Raw genomic sequence first — 22697 nt, forward strand, 5'->3', positions numbered from 1 at the left:
GGTTTTTCTTTGTAAGAAATTTGCGAGACCTCTGGGTACTGCCTAGAGAAAGGTCACGGGGGAGCCAGCCTTTTCCGAGGGGGACCCAGGATAGGGAACATCTGCTTCTCTGCAACCTTCTTGAGGACAGAGAAACGGTGGTGACTCACTGTAGAGATCTTCAGGTAATTTTTGGACTCAGTTTTGGGAAGAGATTTTTGGTTAGAAGAATCAGGAGGAAGAGTTTTGCTGCTCCGTTCCTGTCCTGGAGAAAGGAACATCTAGAGCTGTGTGTTACTACATGGATCCCTCCCATCTAGGAATCTGGAGACAGAGAGAGGACTGAGACATCTGGAGAACTGTAAGACCAAATTGAGATCTATTGAGGACCCCCACTTGGAGTCATCACCCCTGGAGAGAGGAAATTGGGAGTCTCTGTGCTTAGACTGTTACCATTTTTACCAGCTTTGGAGGGGCTTTTCCAGCTCACACAAGGATACCCTGTCTACTGGGGAACCTTATTTTATCCATGCCCTGGAGAGTGAGTGTTTTCCCATGTACTGGTATTAAGGGACCCTGGTACTGATAGAAACAGGACTGTAAAGGAGGAAAAAACCTGCTGTGGGATTAAGAACTGGTTTTTGAACTATGCCATTCCTTTATCTGATTCACCTTCAGTAAAGCATTTCTGTTGGACACTCAAACGGAGTCTCCTGTGTGTTAAATGGCATTGACAGCATTCACTGCAGTAAAAGATTTACACCTTTCCCAGGGAAAGGAGTTTCAGTAGCACCCCTGTGACTCTGGTCCTTGAAGGAGGAATTCCTTTCCCCCACCAGCAAAGGACTCAGGCCCTGGGGAAAAAGAGACTTGTGTGAGAGCTAAGCATGTAGATCCAGCCCCAAGGGGAAAAAAAATGCTTTTACGACCTCTCGGAGTTCTGCATCTCCTTTAAAAAGGGGTTACACATATATTAAAATTTTACCACACCCATATGTCTTATTGTACAACCTGAATCCTATCGTCTTGCAGTTCAAAAATCCATTTACCTTAATCCTGTGAACCAGAGGAGCAAAAAGAAACACGAACAGTTCCACTGTGGCCATGGAATTCTGTAGGAATTTTCTCCTGTTGTTCTCATCCTCCTCACTTGCGTTACTCTGCCTGGGGTGCTCTGGAGACCCCTGGTTTTCCACTTGATGGATGAAAGCACTGCTGCTCCCGCCCCAGCTAGATCCTCTGTCTCCTCCAAATCTTTCATGGCTGCAGTCCTGCGGCGCCTCTAGCAGCATCCAATGGAGAGTGTGAAGGAGCTTCGTCTCTGCCACTCCTAGTTTGTCCTGATGTCCTGGGTGAAAAGAACAGTGCAGGTTTTGTGCTCCTCTATTGCATAAATCACCAAGTCATACAAGCAAATATAAGCATAGCTGCTTTACTTTGGATTCCAGAACTAATCTGGCAGTTAATAAAATGAGTTGCTGTTATTCGTCAGCCATTTTTTCTTACACCTGGTTGTAATATGGAGTATTAAATGGATACACATGTAACTACAAAACAGTCTGTATCACATCTAAATGACAACTGTTAACATAACTGCAAAGTGGCCCACGTCCTATTTTTATAGTTCTGATGATTGCTATTATGTTTGTACTTACTATTTTGTGTTTGCTAAATCATCCAATAAAAATTGTTAAAAGAAAAAAAAAAAAAAAAGCATTGCAAAAGTTTCCCCTCCTACTTAAATTTACACTTTTGGCCAGGCATCTGGCCACAGTTTCTGCAGATGTTCTTGTTTTCACAAATTTTTCCTCTTGAACTTTTTTTCTCTTACTGAAATTGCAGGGAATTAAATCCTTCCGCAAAAAAAAAAAAAAATCTATTTCAAAACTGCAAAAAGAAGTTGATTTCACAGGCTTTTCAAATTGCTTTACTTTTTTTTTTTTTTTTAAATCTACTTTTTGTCCGAAACTTAAATCTAGCTCTGTTTGTCACAACAAGTCAAGACAAAAGAACCTGGGGGAAAAAAGTCCAGTAAGCAGGAAGGATGGATCTGCCAGTGAAAAGGAACCTGTCCTAGGCAGAAAGAAGGGTGGAATGAAGGAAATCAGCTTTAGCACGTTTAAATCAACTTTAGTCAGTTTTTGATGAGAAAAATAAATCTTGCCTTTTCTAAATTAATATTTATAATTCCTACACTTTACCATTACGTTTTTTTCTCAAAAGCTATTTACTTTCCTTTTCCATGTTGCTTAATGCTTATATTGTCTGTGACAGCTGACTTTTCCCGACTGCCAGAGCTTAGGCTGGGGGTGTTAGTTGCTTTAAAAACCTTTCACAAATATTGTAAAAGGAAAAGAAAACTAGTCATGAATGCTCTTGCTGTTTCAAAATGAAAATATAAAAAGATAATAAAGATGCGGACCCCCACGGTTTACTCAAATGATAAATGGCTAATCTGAAACCAAATGCCATTCTTGCTTACAAATGAAACAGATGGACAGTGCCCCTGAAAATAACTACATTTTTCATTTGTATTTGTTTTTGATCCATTCAAGTTTATGGCAGCAAGCAAAACTGCAAACTTTTGCTTTTCTATTGAAGGCAAGCCACTGAAGCCACACAGAACAGAGCTGGGGTGGGAAGAGACAAAAAAGGAGCAGGGTCAATTAGGAGCAAGCATTTTTTCAGCCAGCCTATCCCGGCTGCCACTTGCATGAATTAACAAGGAATTCCTCTTTTTTTTTAATCTGGGACTGAATGCAACATGTAACTTTGAACACTCTCCATTTTGTGCAGTCATTTCTTTGCTGGAGTTTAGACAGAGAGAGGTTGTGCTTCTGAAGCTCTTGCTTAGAGCCAAAGAAAAAGAAAAATAAAAAAAAAAGATTTGAAAAGGGAAGAAAGGAGAAACTTAAAGCAAGGTGGGTTGTGTCACCCTGTTCCCATGTGAGACATGACACTGCAATTTAATCTGTCTGTTCACTGTTACAGAGTTAACGCATCTTGCATCAGGAGTAAAAGTGTCTCTCTCTGTGTGCACTTGCAGTGCAGAGACAGATATGTTTTTATTTTAACAGCTGCAATGTGTCTGTGACTTAGTTTCTGGGTACTTGCCACGTTTTTATGGCCTGGATTGGCCACTGTTGGAAACAGGATGCTGGGCTTGATGGACCCTTGGTCTGACCCAGTATGGCATGTTCTTATGTGCCAGTGAGCGACCACTGCACTGACTAGGTAAAGCATCAACATTTCATTTCTTTATTATTATTATAATTGGCATTTCAAACGTTTAACAAAAAATGATTTGATAAAAAGGAAACAAGAAATATGTACGGAAAAACAAAAAAGAAAAAAAACAATTTATAAGAAATAAATAAGCATATTACAATGCAAGTCCACATCAAATAGAGAGGGGAGGAAGAATAAAGAAAAGTAACATTGAAATAGGAATACAATATTAATAGCCAAGCCTCAAACCTTACTATATGAGAGCCCCATCAGTTCTTATACCCCTCTTATACTCCTCCAAAATTAGAAAAATTATTTAACCACATTTTTATGAAACAGAAATTTCTCCAAATGCACACAGTCAAAGAAAACAGGGTTATTCCTTTGATGGCAGATGATACTCTTGCATGGAAACTTAAGAAAAAAAGGATGCCCCCAAAACAAGAACTTGTTTCAACTGGAGGAAAGATTTCTTCCTGAATTAAGTCACGTGAGCAACATCTGGAATCTACTACTGCTCCAAAGGAGCATTAAGATAAAAAGTAAAATAAATTCTAATAGATAGAGGGTAGGGGTCAGGGAGGAGAGGGGTAAAGGTAAGCAGTTTGATAGGGGTATAGGGAACTGGGAAAGCCCTACTTGTTATGCTCAGGTTGTGAACCCTTGGACTGACGGGAGGATGGTATACCTGAGGAAGTGGATCCGTAGGTTCTTCCGTTGGATGGCGAGGCAGAGCAGAAGATGTGACCAGCTGACCCTCGGCACTGGAGACTGAGGCGACTGTGGAGGCAGATGAAGAGTCGTGACATCAAGCAGAAGAACGGAGTCTTCGCCACTGGAAGTCTGCAGTCCCCCCAGGAGGAGCCCGTAGGGACCTGGACCGCTGGGACTTAGGTGGACCTTTGAGAGATCAAGGAGTCGAGAGTTCGGAGCAAGGACTAACTGGAGCTTCACCCCTGGAAGCCCACGGTCCCCCCGGGAGGAGCCCGTAGGGACCCGGGCCGCTGGGACTTAGGTGGGCCCTTGGAGACGATGGTCCAGAAGAAGTGCGAGATTAAGTGCCAGAGGGTCGTCGCTTACCAGTCCGAGGTCTTACACCAAGGGGTCACACACCAGGAATCACCGCTAGCCAGTCCGAAGTCACACACCAGGAATCACCGCTAGCCAATCCAAAGTCAGGAACCAGGAACACCAAGATGAGACAAGAACAAGGATTCGAAGTACAAGAACTCACCGAAGCAAGCAGACCTGACTACATGGGACGTTGCCAAGTCGAGGAATGAGCAGAGGAAGCCTCCTTTTATACTTCCTCTGCTCTGGCTCATAGGGAACAGCTGTAGATGGTTAAAGGGATCAGGTCCCTTTAAATCTAATGAGGAGGTGCAGCCTCGTGCCTAAAGATGGCGGTGGCCATCTTGGATTTCCTCCGCAGAGGAAAGGCTGCAGGACGCCGTGAGGGAGGAGCAGGGTCAACTCCCCACCCGGCGGCCAGAACGGGGACCCGCACCGGAGTGACGGGCACCGGCTCAGGGGTTATTCTAGGAGCTGCCGCGGCGGGTCACTGCCATGGGCAAGGTAGGGGGCCGCGGTCGTGACCGTCCACGGCCAAGGAACATAACACTACTCGTGTCGCCGCACATTGCTTTGTAAAATTCTGCCCCCCTGCACATGTGTCGCGGGCCACCCACACATGCGCACAGCCACTGGATTTTATAACATGCGTGCGCCAGCGTGCATATGTTATAAAATTGGCGCATCCAGGTGCGCCAAGGGTCTTAAAATCGACCCTTATATATTCTGTGGTCTGTCTGTGTGTCTCCACACTAATAATGATTTAAAATGTACTACAGTACATATTTATTGTAATGTCAAAACCCCCTAGCCACTACTAGTGACTGGGTGACTATTTCAAATTCTATCAAGCCTCTGAGAGGAAAAGTTAATCATGGTATTAGTAGCAACAACAATGACAAAGGAAGAGGGCAGGATTTCCTCCAAAGGGACCTCGGCTGAGCACAAGTATCACTACTGATGACAGCAGTGAGAAGACCAGTACTCAAGATAAAAGATTTTTTAGCATAGAGATACCACATGCAGGATCAGGCAGAAGACTCAAGCCAGAAGAGTATCTGCCACCTGCTCCCACTCTGATCTCTGTTCTTATGGTGCAGGCAGGGGCTGAGGATGGCAGAGTCAGCATAGGGTGGCAGGAGCACTAGGAGTGGAGCACCCAAAACAGCACAGTACTCCAATCTGATTCCTCCTGAGCAGTGTCTATAGCAGATAATTGGAGAAAGCACTGATTCAGATTAATTATATGAGAGCGTCTCAGACTCAGAGGTATTGAACTTCTAGTGGCTCAGGGGGGTTTGGGGAGTCTAGTTACTAGCATGCTATCTTCTAGTAAGCAGCCAGAGGATTCAGAAAGTGATACTGTCAAGGGAAAGAGCTCCCCAGGAAGAGCAAATACTGGAGAGCATGTTTTGCAGTGCTCTTACCTCTGCTGTTGTGCCTGCCTGAAACTTTCACAAAACTTTGATAGAACCCCCCCCCCCCCCCAATTTTTTTAACTGAAAATTGCTTTCCCTACTGACTTTAATGGGAAATGAAAGATCAAATGACCAGAAAATCAAATGCAATTTTTGGCCCCAAAATGAACAAAACAAATAATTGAGCTAAATGAAATTAATGAATAGCCTGAACCAAAATTGGCTTTTCATGTACATTCCTAATTTTCCTCATGGTGCCAACGTGGTTCGAAATAGTGGCATAGAGAGGATGGTTGTAGAATAAAGCTCCATGCATGGTTGTGTAGCCCTCTATTAGTAAATGAACTTTCAACAACAGAGTACATAATAATTAGCTGCAGGAAGTACCAACCTAACTTGTTCCTGTTGGACAGCAACGTAGCAGTGCAGTGCAGCACATGCGGTAATGCAGCTTGTACCAGCTCCCAGCGGGAAATGCTCTGTATAGCTTCCGACAGGGCAGGAGAGAGGCCATGCAATTTGTTTTCTACCAAAACTCGTTCAAATGACTGCGAAAGAGAGATACTGTCACTAAAAGAACTTCACATTGATTATAAAAATGTCATTTTTAGCATCAATGAATATATTATGATATCACTGTTACTTTTTCAATATTGACAAATGTTGTAAAGTGTTGTAAGATCTACTTCAACAAACCAATTTATTCATATATTTCAAAAGAATAAAAATTTCGGAACCAAGTCCCATTGCATGGTGTACACTCAAATTGTAGACCTTCATAACATCCCTCTGTCTCTTTGAGCATCTCTGCCCTTTGTTAAGCCGCTTATGGGATCATCTTTAATCATAGGTCTTGAGTTCACCCGTGTTCAAATTATTTGTTTTTTCCATTTTTTTCAGGCAAATTTTTCATATAGGTAAAATAGGAGGCATCTCCCGCACCGCGACGATGCAATGCACGCGATTGCAGTTCTAAGGAATTAAAGTGTAACCGTAGACATCCCATCCAGTAATGAAGAAATGACACACAACCAGAGAAGTTCCTGAGGCAGCTTTGGATGCAAAACGTGGTCACGTCGAACTGTGCTCTGTTACCATCAGAAGGGTTGTACCCTCTATGAACTGGACTCTGCCATCCCTGGAAGGGAAGTATTTTGAATTATTACTTTAAAAATGGAATGTCAGAAATGCTTTAAAATCGCATAGCATATTTTACCTATATGAAAAAATTGCCTGAAAAAAATGGAAAAAACAAATAATTTGAACACGGGTGAACTCAAGACCTATGATTAAAGATGATCCCATAAGCGGCTTAACAAAGGGCAGAGATGCTCAAAGAGACCGCGGGATGTTATGAAGGTCTATAATTTGAGTGTATAAACACCATGCAATGGGACTTGGTTCCGAAATTTTGATTCTTTTGAAATATATGAAGAAATTGGTTTGTTGACGTAGATCTTACAATATTTTTAACATCAAGACATTTCTGCATCACTGAAAACCAGCAAAATCAGCAGCACAGTGAGTGGACAATTGTAGTGGATATTCAGTGGAATGCTGTTGAATATAGCCGGATAAAGTTCTAGTTAGCTGGATAAACTTATCCATCTAACTTTAGGACTGCTCTCCAGCACAGCCTATCTGACTAAATTTAAACATTGGAGTTAGTTGGATAAATTCTCTGACTAGCTTAATTCTGTCCTAGAACACCTCCAACTTATCCAGCTGACTTTTATTCCATTAAATAGATAGTTGGACAAGAACAATGTGAAATTTAAAACCTATGGCTTGTCCAGCTAAGTCCCAAACATAGCTGAATAAACCATCTGAATATTGACTCCATTAAATTTAGCCCTTTTTACATCCTGAATATTCAATTATTACATAAATAATGAAATGAGAAAATAAAGGATAAAAATAATAGTACAACAAAAATCATAAGGTCTCATGCCAGGTATTGTGAACACTGCATTAGATGATGCCTTCATCATGATATACATACAATTAAAAAAGTATCTGCAAATATAAGAAAAATACAAGCAAATATATTTGATACATGGTAACAAACTCAAAAGGAGTTGAATTAGCATAATTTGATATTTGTGAACAGCAACACCAATCATGAAAGCTTCAACCATAGCCAATTTGACATAACTGCTCACAAGTTTCAAACTTGTGCTAATTCAGCCCCCTTTTTTTTGTTTACCGTATGTTCAATATATGGACATGTATTTTTCTGTATAACTACATATAGGCAGATTTTTGCATGTGTACCAAGGACACTTTCTTTAAAGATCCAAGAATATGGATCCCCCTATGTAGCTGATTTTGTCACTTGATTGTAAGTGTACCTGGAGTACTAAACAAGCTTTGAAATTTATATAGGAAGAGGATGCTGATCTTTGCAGGATCGGTGGTAATGTATGATCCTTGCTGTAATTTCTGTGTCTTGGAATTTCATTCCCCAAGACTCTATCCTAGCTACTTTTCAAAAACTGAGCTTCTCTCCTAGCCCACCCCCCTGCCTCAGGTAAGCCCATTCATCCAGCCACAAGGAAACATAAGAGCTGCTACCTGAAGGCCCTGCCATTTCAGATCCAAGCATGAGGTAAGTAAATGTGAGAAATACTCTCCAATTTAGATACATTTTTAAAATATGATTGAATTATGAATGTCTATGGGAAATGAGCAAATGGGCAGTAACTGTGATTGGAGCCTTGGTGAGTGGTTCTACTGCTTACAAATTTCAGACTTGTAGTAAATCAACCCCTTTTTGTGTTTGTAAATATGAAGGAATGTATAGCTAATGGGAAGTAGCACTGGTGTCTCAGTAGGTTGTGATACCTTTTAAAGGGTCACCAAAAAGAGACCTCTCTGTCTCAAAATCTTTAATTTAATTTGATTAAAAAAATGATATCCCACCCTTTTCACAGTTCATGTCGGGGTACAACAAGACATACATAAAATCCTTAAAACAAATATTAATTTAAAAAAACAAACACAAAACAGAAAATCTTTCTGTGTGTAAAACTAATTTAATTTAAAAGATTATCTAATAGAATGTTTTGATGGTCCTTTACATGGTATCACAGTTTACTTAGCCTCCAATTTTCTCTAGGACCAATATGACTAGGGAGAGTAGAACAAACTGCAAAGCATTAAAATAATAATTCTTACTTTCAGTGCCTTACATATTTTGATACTTTTCTGATGCATCGTTCACCCAACAAAATGAGATGTAAAGAACAGTGAAACATTGAATCTCAGATTCCACCACAGGGCAGACCACATGCTTTTGGGGGCCCCATGAAATTCAGACTACGAGATGCCTCACAGTCTGTACTGCACTTCAAAATGTCCTGGTCTTACATCCCCTAGGGCTGACCTTGGCTACTACCATGGCGCATAGTAGGTCACGGTGCTTAACGCTGAGGAAGGCAGATTTGGATCTCAGGCATAAGAAGAGAGTTGTTAAATTTTCTAATTCATAAAGAAAATATTGAAATCATAGGATGACTGTAGCTGCCTGCTGAGAAAGAATATAGTCTGCCCCCAGAAAAAATGAAAGCAAAAAGTACATTGGTATTTGCTGTCCTGGGCCATTGGAGCAACTCTACTATAAGCATGCAAGAATGTTTCCATGTTTAATAAAGTCAGAACAACTCAAAAAACAATCAGAATGTGTAAAGTCATGAAACAATCCAAAAAACGCTAGCTAACATCGGCTCAACTCGAAGGGTTGCATAGAGTGACCATCGGTATTAAAGGTTCCACACCATGGATTCACATACTGAAGGTTCATGATTTTACGACTTGGAAATTACTGTGAATCAAGTCTCAGAAGATAAGTGCAATCTTTTTTCCATTAGTCAGTACATAAAATGACTGTGGTTATTTACAATATTAAGCACTTTGGGCCTTATTTTCCAATATCGCATTAGGGGGCGTTACCAATGCAAATGAGGCTTCTTTCGTGCAGTGGGGAAACATCGCGTGCGGCGATGTTTTCGCCAAAACATTATTGTGTGAGAGAGAGAGAGAGAGAGAGAGAGAGAGAGAGAGAGAGAGAGAGAGAGAGAGAGAGAGAGAGAGAGAGAGAGAGAGAGAGAGAGACTTACTATAGTACCTATGCCCTACATAGGTATTTGAATCCCTATGGGAGGGCTACCTACTAACTCGGGGTGGGGATTAGGTATGAGCGTCGGGGGTTGGGGGCCACTTTCGCATTCCACATGAGACCTACGGACAGAACAGTGGTCTCTAGTGCAGATTTGCTGGCCGTCGGAGTGAGGACGCTCACTCCAAGAAGTGGTTTGGCCAACGTTCTCTCTACCTAGCTTGATGGACACTCTACCTGGGCAATAACATGCTAGGTGGAGAGAATGTTGGCCAAATCTCCTCTTGGAGTGAGCGTCCTCACTCCGACGGCCAGCAAATCTGCACTAGAGACCACTGTTCTGTCCGTAGGTCTCATGTGGAATGCGAAAGTGGCCCCCAACCCCCGATGCTCATACCTAATCCCCACCCCGAGTTAGTAGGTAGCCCTCCCATAGGGATTCAAATACCTATGTAGGGCATAGGCACTATAGTAAGTCTCACTCTCACTCTCACTCTCACTCTCTCACAGGCTGTCTGGAATTATCGTGGATGGCAATAATCCTTTTCTGGCCCGTAGCACAGTCCATAAGTTGGAGTTGGATTTTTAAAAAAAATGTTTTTGAAAATAAACAAAAAGATTAAAAATAAATAATAAAGGAACTTTGGTTGTTTTTTTTCAAAGACCCATGATTGGCCTGCCCGTAAATGTGTTAAAGTCTTTGAGTAGATTTACACTTGGGCTCTGGGGTCTTTTTCCTCCATTAAGGTGACTATTTCCAATTTCATAATTTGGTGGAATAATATTGTGTGGTGTAAAGATTTTCCATGTTTAATAAAACCATGCTTTTATTTGCCATGATTTTCCTCTGTTGCATCTTGTGGTGAGTGCATGCCTCATTGAGATCCTGGGAGCTGTTTTGCATTACAGGGATACTATTGTGCGGTGCCTTGATTATGGAGCTTTTCAACACTCTCATCTCAATGCAATCAAAAGCTTTTGTCCTAAAGAATACATGAGGGTGAGTGTTAGAAAACCACAACGTCTTCATAATAATCTCAACATTGCCAAGACCCCATCCACAATGATGTCACCAAAGTCAATCAGTTACCAACAATTCACTGAGGAACAATAACAACAGTAAGTTCTTGTTAAATCTTCTGTTTAAATTCAGCCAGCTGTGGTTATATTTGCTATTAAACATTTATATACTAAGCATTTTTCCCATAGACACAAACATGGGAAAACCCCTCTGGTACATCAGAGCTTAGTTATTTTAATAAAGGTAAAAAGCACTTACTACACAGGATGCTTCATATTGTTTGCCCAGTTTTGGCCTTAAAAAGGCACTGTAAATAAAGAAAACATTTCTGTTACAATAGGAATTTCAAATGATTCAAACTTGGGCTTACCGTCCTCTTTTCTATTTGGCTATCAGAATTATCTGTTCTTTGCATTATTAAAAGATATTTTCTTTGCAAAAAGAATTGTATACAGTTTTAAAAACTGAGATGCTGCTATATTAATCCATGGTACTTCTCATGAGTTGGTGGCCTCATTTGCATGGAAATTTCCTACCCATGCAAATAAACCGGTTAACAAATTTTAGCTAGAAAATGTTTGTGCCATAGGAACGTGCAATGGTGGCCTGTGATTGTGGGTTTACCCTGGTTCAAAGGAGATGCACAACTTGATAACTACTCCTCCCCCCATGTGTAAAATCCCTGCTGGTCTGTAGGATAAGGGGTAACCTCCCACCACCCCTGCATGGCTCTAAAATACAGAAACAGTCTCCTGGAAAAGCCCATCCCACTTGTAATCCCTGACCCTTTAAAAACAACCACAAAAGCCCCAGTGGATCCCCCTCCTGCCACCTCCCTGGCTCTCCAGAACTTACTCCATAGTTGTGGAGTTCTCCTGCAGGCAGTAGCAATTCCCACTCACTCCTACCACACTGGCACTATCCTGGAAAATGGCATTTGCTGGCCCCATGTGTGTTAGAGTAGACATCACTCCTGCACCCAGGAGTTTGAAATAATGAGCTACTTGGCATGATATTGTATTGCAGCAACTCATTAACTCAAAGTTTTAGTAAACCTTTACTTGTAGCGGACTACATGTGAAAATGTACAATTTACAAGCAGTACATTTGTGAAATTATTTCACAAAAAGGGCCAATATGTGAAAAACTGCAAAGCAATCATAATTTCAGTATTTTCACATGTTTCGGCTCTATTTGCTCATTTTTTTGTACGTTAGCTTCTTTCAGGGGAAAATCTTTGCAGCTTAGTCCATGAGCCTCTGAATGTGATAAAGCTTCCTGATATTTAATGTCAGCTGTTCTTCCACTTCATGACAGCATGAACAGAGGTTTTGGACTTGTAAATAATTGCACATTGTGTAAGAGGGGATTGTGTGATGTGTGTGTGTGTGTGTGTGTATATGTTTCTGTTTGGGAGGGAGGTGGATGTTTGTGTGTTAGTGAAGAGGTTCCCAACTAGTGTGCCACAGGGGAACCTCAGGTGTGCTGCAAAGTTTTGCCCTTCCCACAGAAAGAAGGTAAGAGTAGGTCACAGCCACCTCCTCTGCCAGCAGCAAAGTCTTCCTCACACTCTATTCCCACCTTCCCTGCACTATGACTGATAGGACAAGTCAGTGAACAAGTGCTCCTTACCTGATGCTGCCTCTTTCTCTGCTGGCTTCCTACACTAAGCCAGCAGGTCTTGTGAAACTGTGGGGTCCGTAACTTCCATCTTCGGCCGGAAGCCAGCAGAGGATGAGAAGGCAGCAGCAGATAAGGAATGGGCCATAGGGTCTTTTTCTGCCATCATGTTTCTATGTTTCTATGTATGCTGCTTGCCTGATTTCTTTTGCTGGATGGAGATGATCTTAAGTGAGGAAGGGAAGATTATAATGCCAGGGAGATGCAGAGAAAGGGAAGGAAGACAAGTGGTGATGGCAGAGGATGGGAGGGAGGGAAAGGAGTGAAAAAAAATGGTAGTAATTCAGCAGGAAGAGAAATGAAGTGCCGCTGCTTTGGGGTGGGGAGAGGAGATGCTGTTGCCAGGTTGTGGATGATTGGGTAATAAAGTGGTGCTGCCTGAGGGTGAGGAAAGGGAAGGTGGTGATGTCAGGGGAATAGGAAAGGAAGAGAAGGAAAGTGGTGATGCCAGAATGTGGTGGGGGGATGGGGAGGGAAAGGAAGAGATTGTGGTGATACTGGGGAAAGGGAAGGCAAATAATGATGTCAGAGGGTGAGGAGGAGGGAAGAGAAGATAAGATGCCAGGGAGACGAGGGAAGGAAAGCAAAGGTAAAGCCAGGGATGGGTGATGATGCCCTGGGGGTAGGGAGGAAGTATGGATCGGATGGTGATGATGCCAAAGAGTGGAAGGGAAGGTGATACCACCAGGTGGTAGGGGAAAGGGAAAGGAAGGGAAAGTGATGTTGCTGGGGAGAGGTGGCAGAAAGAAGATGATAATGCCAGCGGGTGGGATGGGATGATGGTGACACCAAGGGGTAGACAGGAAGCGAAGGTGATGATGTGGAGAGAAGGGGGAGGGAAGGGAAAGTGATGATGTTGGGGAGGGGTGACAGAGAGTAGGTGATGATGTCAAGTGATGGGTGGAGGAAGGGAAGGTGCTGGTGTGCCACAACAAAATGAATTCTTGGTTGGATGTGTCCTAGCATAAAAAATGTTGGAAACCAATGTGTTAGTATGTTTGTGTATGTGTGTGTTTGTATTTCTGTTGGAGTGTTTGTATATGTGTGTGTTTGTGTGTTTATATGCGTGTCTCTGTGTTTGAGTGTATATATGTTTATGTGTGTGTGTGTCTGTGTTTGAGTTTGTATATTGTGCAAGTCTCAGTTATTTGGCATATGCTGGTGCTGGCTGTTGTTAAAAGTTAGCAACTCTATCCATCCCATTGATGACTGCTCGCACTGATTGGTCAGTGAGACTTTATGACACCACAGTTCTTACAGCCAGGAGCCCAGAAAGGCACTCAGCCAGCCATGCAAACCCTTCACCATTTTATATAGCTAAAAAGACACTGTAGATACATACATTTATTGTAAACAATTTTACTTACATCAGTGTGTCTGATGATTTTTAATATCGGATGGTATGAAGTCTTCACTCTGGCTATAAAATTATATAGTATCACAATTTTTTTCTCATTCACTGATTTTTGGACTGGAGCTTGGACATTTCTAATGCCAATGGACTCTACCATTGACCTAACAGAAGCTCATCAAGTTGACTCTATTAGTAGATCCCTACTTACTAATGCTTAGCCAATAATTTTCCTCTCCTCATTACTCCACCCTGGACTCGGCAGTTTTATTCTATACATGCAAAGAATGCATAAACAATTATATAAGTCCATACAGTTTCTATCCAGTAATTTGATGCTAAAATAACATAAATCAAGGTGTTGGGCAATGATTTTTCAGATGTTGCATTCTTAGTTAAATTTGTGTTTCTCTCCTCTATGCTGTTCAGTGGTTGCTAAGGAGGTCTGACTGTTGCTATGTGACGTTGAAAAGTGAAGACATTAACAGAGAGTAAGCCGAGCAGCTTCCTTTCTCTCCCTTATAGGAGAGATTTCAGAAGTCTGAATGGAAAGAGAACTCAAAAGCTGAGGATCAAATTTGATACTGTGAGTTGGTATTGACCCCTCTAAGTCCCATTCTAATTTTAGTGACTCAAGTTTGCAGGGTAATACAAACCTTTCATCAGATTAAAAGAGTAGTGAAGTGCACCTTTTACCTCAGCAATTTATATTTAAAACAAAGGTTCCTAACCTTTTGGGGAGCATGAGCTCCTTTTCAATCTCCAAAACTTTTGTAGAAACCCCCCCCCCCCCACGTGCTTCTGTTAATTTTTACATGCAGTTAAAAGACATATAGAAATCAAATTAAAATAATAAATAAAAATATGCACTCCAGAATCATTTGTAATGTATAAAACTTAATATTAAATAAAGAATGATTCCAGATACACTCCCTCCTGTCCTCCCCCTATGGGAGTGCCACTTCCTTTTCCTAACATGGCCCCTCCCAAGTACCTTCCCTCCTGCCTTTCTTACCTTCACCCATGGCCCCTACTTGAGTGCTTTCTCTTCTGCTCTTTACTCCTGTCGTCCCCTTTTCTTGTTCGCACCCTCCTATGCTTGCCCCATGATCCCTTCCTGAGTACTCATCCTCCTGCCCTCTCCCCTTCCTTCCTGTCCTGTTTCTTCCACCCATGGCCCCCTTCTCTAATGTCTTCCTTTCCATTCTCTCCCTCAGTTGACCCTTCCCTTCTGGCTTCTTCCTGAGTATTTTCACTCCTGTGCTCCTTTCTCTCTCCTGCCCTTCCTCTATGGCCCCTTTCTAAGTGCTGCACTCTGCTATGGCCCCTTCCCAAGTGCCTTCACTGCTTTCCACCCTCTGTGACCCTTTCCTGAGTGCCTTCCCTCCTGTCCTTTTCCCCTTTTGGCCCCTTCCATGATTTTCTTCCTCCTACCTCCCCCTCCATGGCCCCATTCCAAGAGGTCTCCCTCCTAACACCCCTTTCTGAGTGTTTTTAACTTCTGTGATCTCCCTCTTGCCCTCTCCCCCCTGTGGTCCCTTCTCTGCCTCTTTCCAGGTGCTGGACCCCAATGGCCCCTTCCATGGCTTTCTTCACCCCTGACCTCCACCATGGCCATATTACTCACTCAGTGCAGCTTTTTTGTCTCTTACTGTCAGGCCAGCAGGACAGCCAGATCTCATGTGGCAGTGGGCTGAGGGTTATCACCATGCTACGTCTAGCCATGAGAAGAAGCAGCTATTGAAGGATCTTGTGACAGTGTGCTTTCCTTTTTCCTCTCGTCGTGGCTTCAGGTTCATCATGATGGCAGTCAGCCAGACACGCTCTTCCCTGCCTCCTCTCTGTGCTGGTTTGGAATTCTCAAGGCTGTGATCTTCCTCTCGGCAAAGGATCGGGCAGTAGAATTAGGTAGCAACAGCTTTAGAGCAGAGCTCCTCGGAGGTGAGGTCAGCCTGTTCTATCTTTCAGCAGTTGCCCTTTGGTCATCTTCCTTTCAATGGACCCCTGTGATGGTCTCACTAACCCCTATGGATTCACAGACCCAAGGCTGGGAACCACTAATCTAAAGGTTATTGATAATTGCTTATTTTTTGTTTCTTTAGCATGTGCATTATTAATATTTAAAAAGTTGATTAGACTACTGCAGTGCTTCTCAACCCAGTCCTCAGGGCATACCTAGTCAGTCAGGTTTTCAGGATATCCGCAAAGAATATGGATGAGATAGGTTTGCATACAGTGGAAGCAGTGCATGCCAAATCTATCTCATGCATATTCATTGCAGATTTCCTGAAAACCTGATTGGTTAGGTATGCCCTGAGGATTGGGATGAAAAGCACTGGGATTAGTGGATAGACTCTTGAAGGAAATAGAAAGATACAGCATTGGAAATCACATTTCTGAGAGCTGGCAAAGTTGATATGCTCACTGGGAAGATACAATATAGCACAATACATCCTCAAAGGAGTGAAATCTGTTTTGAAAAGATTCAAAGCTTGACATGTTCCAAGGAAAGGCTTATTCTAAGCACCCATGGAATCTATCAGGCTCTTGCAGCAACTGCCTGATAGGATCCTGCCATCTGGAAAAATATCTTAAAATAACGAAGAAAATAACATTTAGTTAAAAATAATTTCCTCCTATTGAGTTGAATGTTTTAGCACTATGTGCCTTCAGGTTGAATTGCAACTTGATCTTTTGCATAGGAAAAGGAACTTCTGCATTTCATTTCCGTAATGTGACTTTTTTCCTTGTTGTCACAGCAGTACAATCTGAGGGCCCTGAAACACAGAGCAGTTTAGCTTTGCACCATCTTAAATGTTCCAGTATCCTTCTTAGGCACTAAACCACCAATAAAAGTGACAATTATTGCTGCCAATGAAAGAGGGCTAAATGGGAATAGCTTTCCTTTCCAAAGCTTATTTCCAAAAATCTTATTTCTTCAGGACTAAAATTGAAACCAGAATGAAAAAGAGTGATAGTAAGGAATTGTTAAAATGTAATTCTTAAGATATCTAAAACAAACCAAACAAACCCTAATATGGTTTTATTACCTTAAAGATAAAAAAATAATTTAAGCAGTAAAGTCTAGCACTTTTATTATGAAATTGAGAGGTTTATTTATTTATTTCGTTATTTAACATTTTTCTATACTGCTTTATAGTCCAAAGAGCAATCAAAGCAGAATACAACCAATTGTAAAATACAAAACAATAAATAAAATTATAATCATAAAGTACCACAGTAAAATTCCATGACCAATCATAATGCAAACAAAATCAAAACCAAGAAGTACCTCACCCCTCAGTAACCACCATCCAGCCATCTATCAACCTTTACACTTAACCTGATTTATACTTAACATCTTGAGTTCAGCTCTTCCAGTTCTTGCTTAACTTTTCTTCCTTCAACCTAATCTATTGCACTATGATGAAAATAAATATATAACTATTGTCTCGATTCCCCCCAGATATGGCTTCACTTTCAGCCATAATTTTGCAGCATGATTTGAGATTCAGAGTGGAGCAGAGTTAGAGCAGCAGGCTACAAACCAGAGAAGCCAGCATTCAAATCCCTTTGCCACTCCTTCTGATCTTGGGTAAGTCACTTTACCCTCAGGTACAATTCTTTAATGAATTTAGTCTTGTGGAAGAAGGTCAGAGGCAGAGAGTGGGGTTTATTCAGCTCCCCATCATTTTACGCTTCCCTTTAGTGAATAGCACTAGAAGTCGGGTTTTCATGAATACCAACTGTTGTAAAACATTTTTGAGGTAGAATAAGCTCCACTTGGAATAGTTTCAGAAAAGATATTACAGATGCACAGGAAGTGTAGCAACTATAAATGCTTCATTCATCCCATTTGCCCCTAAACTGGCCCACAAGAGATTATTCTCCTCCATTCTACTTCAGCTTTTATGCACTTTCCAGAAACCTCTACTCTGAATATTTTGGGCAGGAATAAGTCTAAGCTTCCTTCCAATTTTCCACATAGTGTTGCACGTCCCGTCCGCGCTCAGCCCGCGCCCAGGCCTGCTCACCTCGCTATCTCCGTGGGTCCTGGGTCGGCCTCCCCAGCAGCAGCAGCGAATCCAACCAGGCCTCAGTGTCCCGTGGCAGCAGTAGCCGGGCCTTCCTCCTCCAGCCAGGCCTCACGGCGGGGCTCGGTGTCCTCCATGGCGTAGGCCCCACCCCTAGGTGCACGCGTGCATGGACTGCCTGGCCTCTTACAGGCCAGGGGCTGATCCCAGCTCCGCGGCGCACCCTGATTAGTCTCAGCACATAAGGAAGTTCCCACTGTCACTTCCTTGCCTTGGCAATCGGGTCGATCCTAGTAGTTTGCCTCTGCGTTCCAGTCTGTGTTTCAGTCTCGTTCCAGTTCTGTTCCAGTGTCCTTCTGTTCCAGCGTCCTTCTGTTCCAGCCTCCCTCCATTCCAACGTCCTTTTGTCTCCTCGTCTCCCCAGGTAGTACCTTTCGGACTGTCTTCTCGGTACTGACCTCGGCTTCCCATTGATTACGTTGATCGCTGCCTGCCTCTGACCTTCTGCCTGTTCTATGACTACATCTGCACGCTGCCTGAAACTGACCTCTGCCTGATTACCACCATGTCTGCACACTGCCTGGAACTGACCTCTGCCTGATTAACGACCACGTCTGCACGCTGCATGGAACTGACCTCTGCCTGAACTCGACTACATCTGACTGTCTCCTGGAACTTGACCTCTGCTTTGGCTGACTACCCATGAACTGACTACTGGTAACTAACCTCTGCTTTGCCTGACTATCCACAGACTGATTACTGGCTCTGACCCTTGCATTGGCTGACTACGCTTCCTTGAATTTGGACTTGATCCTTGCCATACATTCTGAGACTCTCTTCTGGCCTTCTCAGGCACCCAGGACTTCTGGCCTGAGTATCGACTGCACACCCTTGATCGTGGTGGGCACACCCCTGAACTTCCTATCAAGAAGACCCTACGAGGCCCACCTAAGACCAGGTGGCCCGGGTACCCAAGGGCTCAACCCGGGGGTACCTAGGGTTGCAGTGGTGAAGCTCCAGCTAGCCTCTGTCTCCTCTTGTGCTCCACCTCCTGGTGGCAGGCGCTCTCTGGGTCCGACCAGGGAGCCTACCAATCCTGCACTAGGCCAAGGGTCCATCTCCTGGCGCAACACATAGGTCCTATTATCTTGTAGGAAAATAAATTTGTCATGTTAAATTATTGATTAATTAATTAATTGATGTATTCATTTATCAAGGTTATAGCCCACTGATCACAAATCTCAGCAGATTACTTTGTTTTATTTCCATGGATAATGGAATATCATGGGCGCCATGCATTGCTACCTTACTAAGTCATGGTTCTTTCAACTGGAACATGAAAAATGTCAGGACAGAGATCTTAAGAATTACCAATGAGGCAACCTTTCCTTCTGGTTTTAAAGAGACATGCAGTGTGTGTCTTTGTATTGGACCAGGAGGACCAGCTGGAGGTAACAGGGTGATCTAATGGTGCTGGCAGTGCAATTACTGATCCATCAAACACCCTGGTCAAGGGTTGCTTTTGATGCCTCCCTTCCTTTTTGAGCTGGTGTGCCACCCTGTTGAGCTGGTGTGCCACCCTGTCATGCCACCCTGTTGACTCATAAACTGACTCAACAGGGTGGCATGACATTCCTCCACCCCCTACTCTATTCTGACACCCAAGATGGTCATTCTTCATGCCCATACGTAGCAGTGGCCCTGGGCACTGACCTTGTCCCTTCTTCCTCCTATTGCTATTGTACTTTCCTTAGCAGTAAGCAGCAGCACCTGTCATTGGAATTTTACAGTGTGCAGCAACACTGTAAGGATGGTATATTAGAGCTAATTATATGAGGCATATATGAATGTATGTGGCAGGGTCCTTAAACTGGGTCCCTCTTCTTCTGAAAGCTAGAAAAATAGTATAGCCTTGAGTCCTTATGTATGTAATGTATACCATCAATGGGAGGAGTCAGCCATACCCAGTGGGTTGGAGGGAATAGTGAGTTCTGGGAAAGCTACCGCTGCAGTGAAGCAGATAAGGTGCTCTACTGCCATGACTATTTAAAGAGACCCCAGGAGAGCCCTGCTGTGATAAAAGCAGGGGGTGGCTGAAATAAGTTCTGGCTGGAGTTCTTCCGTGAGAATCCAAAACTGGTAGTGGATTCAGAGTTGAGCTGGAACCAGTAAACTGGCACAGGGAAACTGTCTTTAAGCTTTCAACAAAATTAATCACTTATATAAAGGGTGTTCAACATTTTCGTTTGAGGAGAGGTATTACAACATTTTTCTTACTCATGAGAGCTAATTAGCATTTTCAGAAAGAGAGGGCATATTTGAAATTTATCTTATTATTAATAAAAAAACCCAAAAAATATGCATTTTTATGAATAAGGGTCAAATGAGACTAATTTATTGGCTTACTTTCTTGTTACTATATTGATCACTGATATAGGGTCTGTCTTAGTTGTGGATGGTGAGGTTCTGGGTCAGGGTATAGTGGCCTCAGCAGCCCTAGCCCTTTTCCTATCCACCTGATCCTACAGCAGTTTCTAACACGTTTGTTCAAAATGTAACAAACAAAATAACTTTTATTTTCATAAAATATGCTCTTTTAAGTAGCCACACAATTCTCCACTTGTTTAGCTTTATCTCTAGCTGCTCCCCTTCCTCCTTTGAGCCTCTCTTCCTCCCAGGTACTCTACCCCTCCTTTCAGCCTACCCCTAGTTGCTCTCACTCCTTCTTTCAACCTACTCTTCCTCAGCTTCTTCTTTCTGTGTTGTTCCTTACCTCCTGCCTGTATCTGTAGCAGCAAGGCTTTTCTCATTATAGGCCTGCTGTGGGGCATTGCTGCCCTTAGCACAGACCCGACTGTTACTGTCATAGCTCTTCCAAACTCAGCTTGGGTCATGAGAAATAACAGCCACTTCCCCAGATCAAAAACTGGGTTTGATCTTAGGAGCAGCAGAATAAAACACCATACAATAATATACACACTACCACACAGTTTCCTTCTCTCTCAACTCCCTCCATATAACAAGGCAGGAGAAACCCTAAACCAGCGATTCTCAGCTGGTGAATCGTGACACACCAGTGTGTCGCCAAGCACTGGCAGGTGTGTTGCGGCTCCCGGTGTCCCACTGCCCCGGGTTGTGCTTCCTTTCTCCCTTTTTCCTGCCCCCACGGGCCACTCAGAAGCCTCCTCCCTTCTTCCTGCCAGTGGGAATGGGTGTGGGTCTTTGTGTGTGTGTGAATGGGAGCCTGGGTGCATGAGTAAAAGCTCATGTGTGTGGTAGAATGGGTGCCTGGGTGCATGAGTCAGAGCTTGTGTGTATGGTAGAATAGGAGCGAAAGCATGTGTGTGATTGAGAGTGAGACTGGTCGGAGGTGATGTGTTTCTGTGTGTGTTGAGAGAGAGAGACTGGTCAGGGTAATGACTAATGTGTGTGAGAGACAGACTGGTCAGGGAGGTGACTGGTGTGTGTGAGAGACTGGTCAGGGAGATGACTGGTATGTATGTGTGAGAAAGAGACTGGTCAGGGAGGTGACTGGTGTGTGTGTGAAACAGATACTGGTCATGGGTTCTAATTCAGGGTGTGTGTGTGTGTGTGTGTGAGTTACTGGTTGTGGGTGCTAAGGAAGAGGACTGTGAGGACAGAGCTTCAGCAGCTCTTGCTGCTACTGATGAGTGCTTTTGGCCTGCAAGGGAAAGGAATAGGAGAGTTGCTGGAGAGGGTAAGTAAAGGTAGCTTTTTAAGTTTATTTTTCTTGATTAACTGCCATTTTAATTATTGGGTATTATGTGATGTGTCTGCCGTTTTGAAATATTTTATTGATATTTGGTCATCATTTTTACGAGTTTTTAATTGTTGGATGCTATTTCTGTTCATCAACTGTTTTGAAATATTTATTAGTATAGTTTTACAATTATTTCTGTGTGGGGATCTATAGCAGCTTGGCTTATTCTATTTTCCTGATAGGAAAAGTTTTTAGGGCCTGGTTTAATATTTGTAGTTTTGCCTTTTCATAGATAGGGTTGTTACTGTTTGAGTGTGTTCCATAATACAGGTGTAACTTTGTGCGGGTTAGTTTGTGTGCATTATTGCAATTCCTGAGACTATGTTAGGTGCTATATTTCTCTTTCCATTTCTCCAGGTTTGCACTGCATGCAGAGTGGCTTTTTTGGTTTTCCATTCCAGTTTCTGTCTCCATATTTATAATTTGTGGTCTTTCTGTACTTGGTGAAGATCAATTCTGTGTGTGTGAACAAGGTGAAGTATTTTACTAGTATTTAGGCATTTATATCAATCTTATTTGTTGTGTTTTCTCAATAGGACAGGCAGTAGTGGTAGTAAAGGTAGTAAAGGGAGTTTGTTTTGCTTTTACTGAGATGTCATCAGGTTTTGTCCAGCTCAAGGCTGTCAGTGGAGGTAGCTATAGAGAGACTGAGAGAGAACCCAAGGAGGGGGAGGTGACTGAATTCCATGGCTCCCTGTGGATTGAAAAGAAACCTACAGTGAGTCAAACTGTTTTCTATGGGCCATATTTTGGAGCATCTGGACTTATATGAATCTCCTTGGAAGGGTCAAGCCTAAAGACTAGAAGTTGTACTTTTCATTTCCTACCAGCCTAAGCAGCCATCTCTGATGAGCTCAATGGATAAAATCCATGGATTGGGGACTGAACTCTTTATATAAAAAAACTTACATGAGAGAAAGGTGAAAAGCCAATAATCCTACAGGGTTGATATAGTTGTGATCAGATACCAGAGTTAACTGATTGAATGAGACTCTGCTGGAGAGCATTTATTCAGCC

General features: G+C 42.7%; 1 protein-coding gene across 1 annotated transcript in view; it reads right to left on the bottom strand.

Moving 5' to 3' along the window:
• UNC80 (unc-80 homolog, NALCN channel complex subunit) overlaps positions 1-22697 on the bottom strand; it is a 437997-nt gene that overhangs the window by 412471 nt on the left and 2829 nt on the right. Inside the window, 3 exon segments of the mRNA XM_029606152.1 lie at positions 1029-1327; positions 6088-6244; positions 11093-11141. Coding sequence (XP_029462012.1) covers positions 1029-1327; positions 6088-6244; positions 11093-11141 — 505 coding nt within the window.

Source organism: Rhinatrema bivittatum, chromosome 6 (assembly GCF_901001135.1).
Source record: "Rhinatrema bivittatum chromosome 6, aRhiBiv1.1, whole genome shotgun sequence".
Taxonomy (NCBI): domain Eukaryota; kingdom Metazoa; phylum Chordata; class Amphibia; order Gymnophiona; family Rhinatrematidae; genus Rhinatrema; species Rhinatrema bivittatum.